The following is a 12,500-nucleotide window of genomic DNA, read 5'->3' as shown; positions in this document are numbered from 1 at the left end:
AAGTGGGAGAACTTGCACAATTAGTGGTTGACTAAATACTTATTTGCCCCACTGTACATAACCCCTTTTGTACTGTTTATTGTGCGTTTTCAATTGTGGTCGAATACTTAGGGCGGGTTTAGGTGATTGTTCTTGATGATGTGCGGACACTAACCGATAAATGCTCATTGTTTGTTATTGCTGTATCAGCAGCTACTTGTAAATGCAAATTTGAATTGCTGTTATTGAAGAACAAAATTATTTAATTTCATTTTTGTTTCATTCTGCAAGTGTTGATGTCAAGAGCAGCTGAATCAAGTCAGCAAACCACACGGACGTCTTCATTTCTGAGCTTAGCGCGCTGTCTAGCTAGGACTTAGCTCCATAGTCTTGTCAATATGTTGATTTAATGATTCAAAATGATCCACCTAATCTTTTAGTTAAAATAGCAAAACATTTCTTCTCCATTTAAATTGATGCATTTTAAGTTTCAAATTCAAGCGTAGTGTAAATCTACATCAAAAAAATGTATTCTTTCAATACATTCTTTTAAAAACACGCTTTGCTTTTCTCAGTGCAGTAACCCTTTTGTTTAAACAGTAAAGTTGTATTTGTATATTTTAAAAAGTACACTTTGTTACCTGAAAAAAAATGCAAAAATTAAGTATAAAAAAGCAGTTTACCGCTGCACAACCCACCGCAAGTCAAGGTACACTTAAAACAACATGAAGGCATCTGGCATCCTGTTAGATGACAGCGCCTGTCGCCATGACAACCAAGACCCGCAGCCAAACGCGTCAGGTGACATTAATAGACTTTGACGCGGCAAATCCTATCTCGTACACTTGGACCGAGACGTTCTGTTTTTCTAAAGATGACAAAAGAGAAGGGGGGGGGGGGGGGACACTCCAGCTCGGGGCGATGACGTGTGCGCGTTCGTGCGTGGTTGCCGCGGCAACAAGCTTGGCTGAAGACATGACAATGATGTGAACAGATCGATTTTTTGTTGTGCGTTGAGAGGCAAAATTGTTTCAGATCACAGAGCAATACGTCAAAACAAAAAATGGTTTGAAAAAAGGTGATGTATCATTTTAACCCATTAGCTGCCATTGACAGCAATAGACGTCCAATCTATTTGATCTTAGTTCAAACGGATTGGACGTATTTCCAAACGTTCGAACTTTTGACCTAAAACTCAAAGTCAGCCTGTTTTAAATGAAAATTAGCAACATTTACTGAACGTAGTGGCAAATATGTACAAAAAAATAGACAATAAAAGAAGCACCACTAGGCCTTGGTGATGCTTCCTTCCCGGATGAGAAAGTCGTAGATCTTGCGCGTTTTGTTGACGTCGATCTTGATGAGCGCTCGTGCCTGCGCTAGACGAAGGCCACCTTGGCGACGGCATTCGTTCAGCAGCGCCTGCTTGTATTCCAAATACGCGCCGGGCACCAGACGCACCACCTGACACAGCTGCACACAAACCGAAAGCATTCACTGTCATTCATGCTAGTTTTGCTATGGGAATTTTATAATACATACCAATTAAATGATTAATTGAAAGAGATTTGGGGGGGGGGGGGGGGGGAATCAATCATTAAAAAGTAGAGTTGTACCATAATGACTTTAACCGATAACCGATATTGTTCAACTCCAAAAACCCGATATCATATATAGATATCAAACCGATACCGATAAATGCATTCGTGGACTTGACATATTATGGCTAATTGTATTGTTACACCCCACTGGATGCTTTAATAACCATAATTGTAACAACTTCAAGTTTTTCCAAATAAACATTCTGTGAAAAATAAAAGAGTAACTTCAACTGAAGTGCCTACATTGCACCACTATATTTATTGTTGAAATCAAAATATGGCAAACATCAGTTTTTTGGAGCAAGTGCAAAGTGCCATTAAGGAACTTACTCTGTCCTCAATGTGTGTAGGTACACCAATCGACAGATAGTAAACAAATCAGGCTCTAAAGATAATTCAGATGATGGAGTAAAGTTGAATTGGCTTTACTGTGTGTGGTCATCTTTCGCTTGACAAGAGGCTAGATTGTAAAACTGAACAAACAACAAAACGTTTCAATAATATGAAATAAAGTCACAAAACAAGGCAAAGTATACACCACATATCACTTTGAATAGCAACTGGTAGTACTGCATGCAAGCAATTGCCACATTTTACCACAAATGCAAACAAAACAAAACAAAATTAACACATCTCCAATATACTACACAACGCTCATGAATAGAAAACAAAGGAGGAATAGATTGTATAAGGCACAAACAATGTGGTGAGATGGCAAGAACCCCTACGGTACAGTAGCTGGAGACGTTAGCTCATCCATTTAGCGCTCTCTATTCGCAATGAGCTAGCATCAACATATGATTATGTCAGCAGAAAGTGCTGGAACTTATCAAAATTATTGACACCTAAGCACCAGCAGGGGGCAACAAAACACCAGAAACAGGCAGGCAGTAAGTGACATGACAGCACTGCCATATGCATAATAGCCCAAAACCGATAATGAAAAAACGATGTCGAAATGATCCGATATCATTTTAAAATGCTTTCATCAGCCGTTGTTATCGGCTACCCGGTAATATCGGACAACTCTTCTAAAAAGTAATAAATACATTCTTAAAAAAGCAAATTAACAAGAAAGCCTTGCATAAAAAATAGAATTCCAAATAAAATTAATCTTAAAAAATAAACCTTCAAAAAAAATAAATTAAAACAAATCAAAGAAGAATAAAGACAAATTCAAATAAGTATGACCCAACGTAATTTTCTCTTTTTTTTCTCTCTAACTTGTCCTGTTCTGCTGCTTGACACGGAGAATGGAAATCTGAGTGTCCGATTGGTCTGAACAGTTTTAAGGTATCATACTGGAGTAAGACATACTCCCATTGTGATCATTCAACATGCCTCGTTTTTTAGTAAAAAGCAGTGAACAGGAAGGAGCAAGCCCACTGTATTTTGCTGAGAGTCTGCTATTTTTGTTATTTTGTTTTGTGACCTCACATGACTCTTTAAATGATTGAATGGTCCCTTCCAGCCCGTCAGTTGAAATGGATTGAACGCCTATTGCTGTTAATGGGTACATTTACATAGGAAGTTTTCCTCATTCTGATCGAAATCAATTGTATTAAGTGAGTAGGATTTGAACTGTATTCATGCGGGGTAGTTTACATTAGGGGTGTGACAAAATATCGAAATGATGATATGTCATGATACTTTGTATCCCAAAAGGTTATCGATATGCTCCTGGCAAGAATCGAGATATCGCTTTAAAAAAAGTGTCAATTTAAAAAAAAAAGGCTGCCATTGACGGTGCTTGATGCCCAATCCATTTAGACTGGGACGTTCGTTCATTCAAAACCAGAGCATTCAGTCATTCGGTCCGATTTTCAGGGCATTTACAGGTCACTTTCTGTTCATTTTAGGGCATTTACAGGTCATTTCCTGTTGAGTTTGAGTCACTGCCTATTCATTTGGGCGATTCTCAGGTCATTTCCTGTTCTGTAATGCATTATTAAACAGCAAGTGACCCATAAAATACCCCAAAATCAACAGGAAGTAACTGAACATCATTTTGTGCCATTTAAATGACCTTAAATGGCACAAAATTACTCATTGCCTGGCATTGCCTGCCACGGACGGCCATAGACGTTCAATCCGTTTGAAGTGGGGGGTGTGGCAGCAAATGAACGACTGTTCATTCGCTGCCACCCTCCCAGTTCAAATTGATTGAACGTCTACTAGTGATAAACTCATTCCAATTCACAGCAGAAGCTTGTTTTTCTGTTTATTAGTTTTTTGTAGAATATCCTAGAATGATTTCCTGACCAATGTATCGAAAATCGTTGTCTCGCTATATCGTCATATCATTGTTATCGTGAGCTTTGTATCGCAAATCATATCGTATCGTGAGGTCCCAAGAGGTTCCCACTCCTTGTTTACATGGTGACGCTCCGAGAATACGACAAATTTCATGTGTGCATTTATTTATATGGTTCCGTATGCATTCGGACAATGCCGCAATTTCGCATGTAAACGATGTAGTATTCATGCCAGGCCCTAGGGGGCAGTGCAGATTTACAAGGCGACAGCCAATGATGCACTTCCTTGACACCAATAACCTCCTCAGCCCGGAAGACAACATACCCGCCCACTCTGAGCAATTGCATTTTTCTTTTGCCCCAAAAGACACATAAATGAAAAGAGTTAACACATTTAAAAGTATTATAAAATCAGTAAATTAAAGCCGACGTTCCGCCATGTTTGTTGTTTTTAAATGTTTAGTAGCTGCGCTGCGCACGCCCAAAGCGACGTGTGCGAGTGCTGATATAGTGTATCACAAAAGTGAGTACACCCCTCGCATTTCTGCAGATATTTAAGTAGATCTTTTCATGGGACAACACTGAAAAAATGACACTTTGACACAGTGACAAGTAGTCTGTGTGCAGCTTATTTTTTAGTTTTTTTTTAGTTAGTGAGTTTTTATTTTCCCCTCAAAATAACTTTACAGAAGTGCTGCACCCCAGGAGGAAGCCCCTTCTGAAGACTGTTCACAAGATAGCCTGCAACCAGTTTTCTGGCGACATGTCAACAAAGCACATGGATTACTGGAACCATGTCCTATGGTCTGATGAGATGTAGATTAATTTGTTTCGTCCCGATGGTCTCAAGAATGTGTGGCGGCGACCAGGTGAGGAGTACGAAGATAAGTGTGTCATGCCTACAGTCAAGCATGGTGGTGTGAATGACCCCCACGCTTCTTCAATCTCTGCAGCAATGCTGACAGCACTTCTGTAAAGTTATTTTGAGGGGAAAATAAAAACTCACTAACTAAAAAAAACTAAAAAATAAGATAACCCTGACATTTAGGTGGGAAAATGACAAGCAGGACTCAATTTGGACATTTAGGGATGTACGTAGTTCCCATGCGGTGTACTCACTTTTGTTGCCAGGGGTTTAGATATTAATGGCTATATTTTGAGTTATTTTGAGGGTGAAATAAATGAACTCTATTATATAAGCTGCACACAGACTACTTTTCATTGTGTCAAAGTGTCATTTTGTCAGTGCTTTCCCATGAAAAGATCTACTTGAATATCTGCAGAAATGCGAGGGGTGTACTCACTTTTGTGATACACTGTATATGGTTGCAGAGCAAGCCCCGTAATCGAATCCTTTCACTTTGGAGCCCGGAATCAAAGGTTTGCGTCTTGGCCTTCCGTTTTCGCTGTCACCAAATACCAAAGGCGAGGCTATTCCGCAATACAATTGTTGCATCTTGGTGTCGCAGCGTCACCATGTCAACTACCCCTTGATCCCCCCTAAATCATTAATCTACATTGGCTTGGCCACAGCTTAATTTGATTGTATTGTTCTTTTTGAAATGCGCATTACGTTACTCTCACAGAGCATGTGAAGGCAGCATTACAAATTATAGGTAGTGGCAGAAAGAGGATCCTTACCACTTGCTAATTTGTAGTTACCAGTACGTCCTTTTCATGTGCTTTTGTTGTTGTAGCAAATAAAAACATAGCAGACACGGATTTCATTTAGGTTTGTTGCGTTGACAAAATAGTCTTAAACCTATTAATTCATCAACTATAATAAGAGATTGCATCAAAATGCAAATGTTTTCGCAACAACTTGAGTACAACATAGTGTACGCTTAAAAAAATAAGATTTCTTTTTTAAGTGTACACTATGTTTTGATGATGCCGTTAAAAAAAGTGCAAACTGACAATAAATCTTCTTTTAAAAAAAACTTAAGTTTCTTCCTAATCAGAACTTTTTGTTCGCGCTACGCCATTTTGAGAAGTAAACGGTCGTCCCATCTCGGAAACTCATGACAAAATCCCAGTTTTCCAGTAGAAAATACAACATCAGGAGGTGTTAACGTGCAATTTTCTACTCAACAAGCGGTATTTACCATAATTACCACTAGAGCTGAAACGATAATCTGAATCGAATAATTCAAGTAACTCGATTTTAAAAATTGATCGAGGAATTTTCTCCACCTCGAGGAATCATTTAATTTTGCCAGCTCTAAGCATGACATTTGCCTGGACTACTTTTAAGGAGGCACAACGCGCTGACATCACGTACGTACTGGAAAAAGAGAGGCGGCGAATACATTTGATTTCAACCACGTATGAATATGGAGGTAACAACGAAGAAGTCGACGAAAGAAAAGAGAAAGACACCAAGAAAAAGTAGACAATGTCAAAAGTGTGGGAGAATTTTAAGATGGCGACCAAGGCGAACACTGTTTTTATGTATTTATTGTAAGACAGCGCTTGCATAACACTACCCCCGCCTGGCCCAGGCTACCCGCGACACCGCCGACGCTTCCGCACCCCTGGCTGGACCCCGCAATAAATGACCGCCCCCGAAACCCGGCCGTGCACCATCACGCGAACCGCCCACCTAGACCCCCCTCCAGTGAAGGCAAACTGTTTACTCCGAAAGTGGAGGAGCGATACTCGAGACAAGATAAAATTAAGTAGCGCAAATAAATAAGATTAACGTTACTGTACTTGGCTAACGTAACGTTAGCCCTGTGGAGGGCTAGGTTTCTATTAATTCTGACTACTGTGGACGCGAGGCTAACGCATCTCTCATACAGCCTTTATTTAATCACAACGCTGTAGAGTGATGAGGGTGTAAAATAAAAACATAATAAAGCTAACTGTTAATTTTAAAGCTGGGAAGTCATTGATGGATAAAACACAAAATAGCACAGGTACCTAATGTGCTCCAATATAGCAGGTATCATACATTTATTATGAACACTGCAGAAACTCAAAATCTTATCAGGACTTACAATTTAGACTCAAACTTAAAACTTAACTAGAACTTAGAAATAGCTTGCCACAAATGGAAATTCAATTGAAACACGTTGGAAAAACACCTAACTTTTGAGTGACGTGTGTTATCAAGCATAACGACATTTTTAGGTAAGAAATAAGATTTTTAAAAAAAAATTTTTAAAGATCTTAACTTTTTTGAGTGAAAACAGTGAATTTGTTGTTTTTTTCTCTAGTCACATCTGAGATGCAATTGTTGGCAGATTTCAACAATGTACAGTACATCTAAAATAAAGACATTGTCTAAAATGGTTCAATATTAGGTGAAATGTTATGTTTTCTCATGTAAATTTATAATTGCTCTTTACCTAAAAAAAACAAGGTTTTATTAGATTACTCGATTAATCTGATGAGTTTTCAGTAGAATACCCGATTACCAAAATATTCGTTAGCTGGAGCCCCAATAGAGTACCACACAAATGCTACTTTTAAACCGGGACATCGCTATTGTAACATGGAAGTGGGACATTCTAGACACGCCCTCGCATACAAACCATGTTATTTCTGCTTATTTTCTCCGGTAATCTTTCAAAAAAGAACATGCCGACTAAACACTGATGCTTTGGAACTTGTAGAAATGACTCTAGACATTACGACATACGAGCATGTTTTCTTCACAAGTTTCCCGAAACCAAAAACTCTGAGGAAAAAATGTTAAGAATGGATCAACTTGCGCGGACGTCCAAAAGACCAGTTTAACGCCAGCAAGGTGAAGCCATTCATATTTCATATCCAGTAAACATTTTGTTGGGGGCCATGGTCCTTCAGAGGATAAAGACGTAAGCCATTTTGATAATTTTACTTATTTTTTAAGCGTGGCGTTTTGCCATGCTGCTTCTGTCTGACAATGAATGACCTGCACAAAATAAAAATGGTATCTAACTCCCAATGTTACCTTTTCTGTTGTAAAAAATAACTTTAATAAGAGGGAAGTGTAAATAAGTTATAGAATTAAGATTTGTTATTAATGAAAAAATTAAAAGTGTTCGTTGGCTGTCACTGGGTAGCATTTACGATCGCTGCACACAAACAAAACACAAAAAAATAAAATAAGACAGGGCACGTGGTGGTAAAGGATAGATTGTTGAAACAGGAGAATGTCATTGTCAGTGGCGTAAGGCGATGCACACAAGAAAAAGGTGTCGATAAAAAAGCTAACTCTGGATGAGTTCGGCTCGGCTCTTTTTCAGCCCTCGACACTCAAGCCATCTCTTTAATTGAACATTTGTATGTTCTTCCACATCTTTACCAGTGAATTTGGCACCAGGTATTATCATTTTCGGACAGAATTGGTAGGTTTAGCTCAGTAAACATCTCGTTCGTACACTATTTCCATTCATTTACTATTGTGGACAAACGAGAGGTTGAACCGCCTAGCCACAGTTGAATTCGATTGGATAAGTTGTTTGTGTGAGAAATTTTTAATTGTATTAACCTTTCAATCGCTTTATAAATAGGATTTATGGACCCATGTAAACGCACCCAATGGATGTTTTCCCAACATCCTTTCCGCCTCTTTTGCCACAACACATACCACACCCAGGTTTGAAAACACACATCTAACACAGGTCCACTTACCTCTTTCTCTCGCTCGTTGAGCTTCTCTGTACCAGGCAGTCCAGTCAGGTTGAGAGGGGGTGCGCTCCTTCTGCCTGTTGCTATGGAGACCCCCCCACAAAACACAATGAGCCCTCAATATAACCCGCTTGGTCAAGTGGAAATAATTTCTACCTGATGTTGTGATTGTCGTGACAGCCGGTGTGATTCCGGCGTCTCTGCAGCAGAAAGATTAAAAGTTCCATTAACTCATTCTCTCCCATTGACTGGAATAGAAGTCCAATCTTACATGGCGGCCTGCTTGCTGAGCCACTGCTGGCACGCTCGCCCGTCATGGATGTACTGCAGCACGTCGCACAACACGGTCCTCTTACGCCGCTCGTCCTCGCGCAGACGTTTTGTGCGGTCGTACACTTTGGCACCTGACCGAGGCAAAACAAAATGGCGGCGCTGAACGCTGGGCGGCAACTCGACGATTCGGTGGTGACTCACCGTAGAAAGACTTGATGCCCGCCGTGCGATACTCCTGCAGCCTTCGGATCTCTCGCCGGAGCTCAAACTCCACTATGGACATATAAACTAGGATTAAATTCAATGGATCGTGATGTTGGTAATCATTCAAGTCATTCCGGAATTGGAGAACATTTTACAGTTCGAATTTTAAATAATGCAAATGCAAAATACAAAAACATGAAGTTTCTGAGTGAGTTGACTTGTCCTGGGACTAAATCTAAAAAAACTAATATAAAACAATGCTGGATGAAAACTTTTTTAAAAATACCACTTAAATCAGACAAAACAGAATTTTTCTCAAATCGAAAACCTTCTAATGACCAAATAGAATCTCATTGTTTGTTACATTTGGTTTGATAAATATTTTAATTATTGCTGTCAAAAATAGCGCGTTATTAACACGTTAACGGAAATCAATTTTAACGGGGTCATTTTTTTTTATCGCGCGATTAACGTTCATTGTGACCAAGTGGACTTGTAGTTTTTATCAACTGTGGCCACTGGTTGGAACATGAGAAAAAAAGTTGTAACCCGGAAACAAAACAATAGGCACGCCCCGCACATGTGCTTGATCTTGCCTGCTCACTCACTGTGAAAGAGTAGGCTGTTTGAGTTAAACGAAATGGAAACGAAAACAATTCTGAACGGAAAGTTCACGGAGAAGTCCAAGGTACAGCAAGCGTTGGAGCAGACAAACACAGTCGCGCTCACTGGCGATTACTGGACGTCCCTCAGTAATGATAACCTCCTCAGGGTGGGTCACAGCACATTATTTCAACCCACTGTGGGAACTTCAGTCGCATGCTTTGACTGTTATGAAGGCACTTCAGCGACGTTGTTGCAGCGCATTTAATGCAAGTAGCCAAAGACTGGAACATTGAACACAAAGTGGTCTCACTGACCACTGGTAGTGCAGGCAACTTGATTGCTGCGGCCACACAGCTTCCTTTTGAACACTTGCCGTGCATCGCACACAGTGTGCACCGAGCAGTCACGGTTTCTTTACACAACAGCCCGTTTGACAGCGCATTGGCAAAATGCCGAAAAGTTGGACATTTCAAACACAGCCCAGCAAATGCCATGGAGCTAGAGCAGCAACAGATCGCACACCATCAGAAGAAAGAGTCGCTCACACAGGAAGTGTCAACTAGATGGAATAGTACCCTTGAAAAGATCAAGCATGTCCAGCGGAATACGGGACATCTGAGAGATGCGCTGGCCCTACACCCAACCAATGTCGCCATGCCAACAGCTACCGAGCTGGAGAAAATGAGGAAGCTCAAAGCTGCGTTGGAGCAGTGCAGGTAAGTCATAGTTTTTCCATGTCATGTTCCTGCCTATCTGTTAATTTAATAATCAAAGTAGATATGTTTCAGAAGAGTAATGTTAATGTGAGAGAGAGAGAGACATGAGTGAGTGAGTGAGTGAGTGAGTGAGTGAGTGAGTGAGTGAGTGAGTGAGTGAGTGAGTGAGTGAGTGAGTGAGTGAGTGAGTGAGTGAGTGAGTGAGTGAGTGAGTGAGTGAGTGAACTCTATGTGACTAACAACACTGAAGAGCTTCTTTATATTATTGCAGGTACGTGTCTGAACTTGTGTGAGATATTGCTTGAAATGTGATGTGAATGACTGCTCAAAGTGAGAATGGTACTGCGAAATATAACACTACATATTGTTTCCAATAAAAAAAATGCACAAAGCAAGCCTATCCACTTTTCCATGTTGATAAGAGTATTAAAATAATTCAAGGAACATTTATAATAGATAAAAAGTTGTGATCAATGTGCGATTAATCGCGAGTTAACTATGACATTTGTGCGATTAATTGTGATCAAATATTTTAATCGCTTGACAGCACTAATTTTAATAATTAAGGCTGTTAAAATTATCACGTTAACAGGTGGTAATTAATTTTAATTAATCACGTTAAAATATTTGACGCAATTAACGCACATGCCCCGCTCAAACAGATTAAAATGACAGCAGTGTCACGTCCACTTGTTACGTGTTTTTTGTTTTTTTGTCGCCCTCTGCTGGTGCTTGGGTGCGACTGATTTTATGGGTTTCAGCACCATGAGCATTGTGTAATTACTGACATCAACAATGGTGAGCTACTAGTTTATTTTTTGATTGAAAATTTTACAAATTTTATTAAAACGAAAACATTAAGAGGGGTTTTAATATAAAATTTCTACAACTTGTACTAACATTTATCTTTAAGAACTACAAGTCTTTCTAACCATAGATTGCTTTAACAGAATGTTAATGTTAATGCCATCTTGTTGATTTATTGTTATAATAAACAAATACAGTCCTTATGTACCGCATGTTGAATGTATATATCCGTCTTGTGTCTTATCTTTCCATTCCAACAATACTTTACAGAAAAATATGGCATATTTTATAGAGGGTTTGAATCGCAATTAATTGTGATTAATTAATTTTTAAACTGTGATTATCTCGATTAAAAATGTTAATCCTTTGACAGCCCTACAAAAAATTAAATTATGAACTATTACTCGTGCAAGCGTGTCCCACAATATGGATGACTTTGTATAATGATTGAAGAAAGAAGCAGTTAATCACATGATAAACTACCATTGTCATTTTCTCTTTGTTTTATGACGGCCGCCATGTTGGATTACACAATACCGTAACTTTGACTTTAAATATTTATGTAAAACGAATGATAACTGCCCGTTTTTTGCTTATAACCAAAAATCTACACTGTTTTACATTCATATCTCTAGATATTCCACAATTTCAGCATTTATTTGCAAGAAATTTCAACTCAAAAAACTCTTTTGTTTCGTGATGGCCGCCATGTTGGATTAAACAGTACCGTAACTTTGGCCTGAAAACTTTACATAAAATGAAGAATAACTGCCTTTTTTTTTTTTTTTTGCTTTTAACCAAGAATCTAGACAGTTTTACTTTCATATCTATAGAAATTCCGCGATTTAACCATTTATTTGCAAGAATTCTCTACCTAAAAAGCTCTTTGTTTTGTGACGGCCGCCATGTTGGATTTTCTACACAATAGCGGAATTCAACCTAAACAAGTTGTGACTGTACATAGAAAAATGCAAATTTTGCTTTTTTTGAGTAAAATTAAGATGATTCTGCATGCTTTCCTCAAATATTGAGTTTCTGGTGTGAAAATTGAGTGATTTATTAGCTGTTAAAAACTTAATTACTAAATTAAAAAAAAAAATTTAAGTTGCTATTTTGAGCAAAAAGTATTTGATATGTTAAATATTGTTATTGATCCTGAAAATATAGGTGATTATCTCTACATTTGCTGATTTTCGTCCATCTAGCGTAAAATTTTACAGCAATTTTAGGTTTCGTTATACCTGTATAAAAAAAAAAATAATAATAATCGGGATTTTATTTGGGAACGACTGAGTTTTTTTTTTTTTTTTATGTCACAGCTCATTGAGACTCATATATGCCTAAGGGAGGTGTCTGTTTCGGTTTTAGGTCGCTAGTGACTTTGGTTTGGAAAATATTTGAATTTTAAGTTTTTGAAAATAGGCCGCCCACGGATCGTCCCC

At 38.7% G+C, this 12,500-nt stretch overlaps 1 protein-coding gene across 1 annotated transcript in view; it reads right to left on the bottom strand.

Annotated features, from left to right (window-relative positions):
* Positions 1-25: 25 nt before the first annotated feature.
* LOC130911091 (transcriptional adapter 2-alpha-like) overlaps positions 26-12,500 on the bottom strand; it is a 30,977-nt gene continuing 18,502 nt past the window's right edge. The window contains exons 11-15 of the mRNA XM_057828802.1: positions 8,927-8,998; positions 8,724-8,856; positions 8,609-8,652; positions 8,456-8,535; positions 26-1,452 (exon numbers count right to left, since the gene is read on the bottom strand). Of these exons, the coding sequence (XP_057684785.1) occupies positions 1,267-1,452; positions 8,456-8,535; positions 8,609-8,652; positions 8,724-8,856; positions 8,927-8,998 (515 nt within the window). The 3' untranslated portion in view covers positions 26-1,266. The remainder of the gene's footprint in view (positions 1,453-8,455; positions 8,536-8,608; positions 8,653-8,723; positions 8,857-8,926; positions 8,999-12,500) is intronic.

Source organism: Corythoichthys intestinalis, unplaced genomic scaffold, assembly GCF_030265065.1.
Source record: "Corythoichthys intestinalis isolate RoL2023-P3 unplaced genomic scaffold, ASM3026506v1 HiC_scaffold_23, whole genome shotgun sequence".
NCBI lineage: Eukaryota > Metazoa > Chordata > Actinopteri > Syngnathiformes > Syngnathidae > Corythoichthys > Corythoichthys intestinalis.
This window is presented reverse-complemented; position numbering and strand designations above follow the sequence as displayed.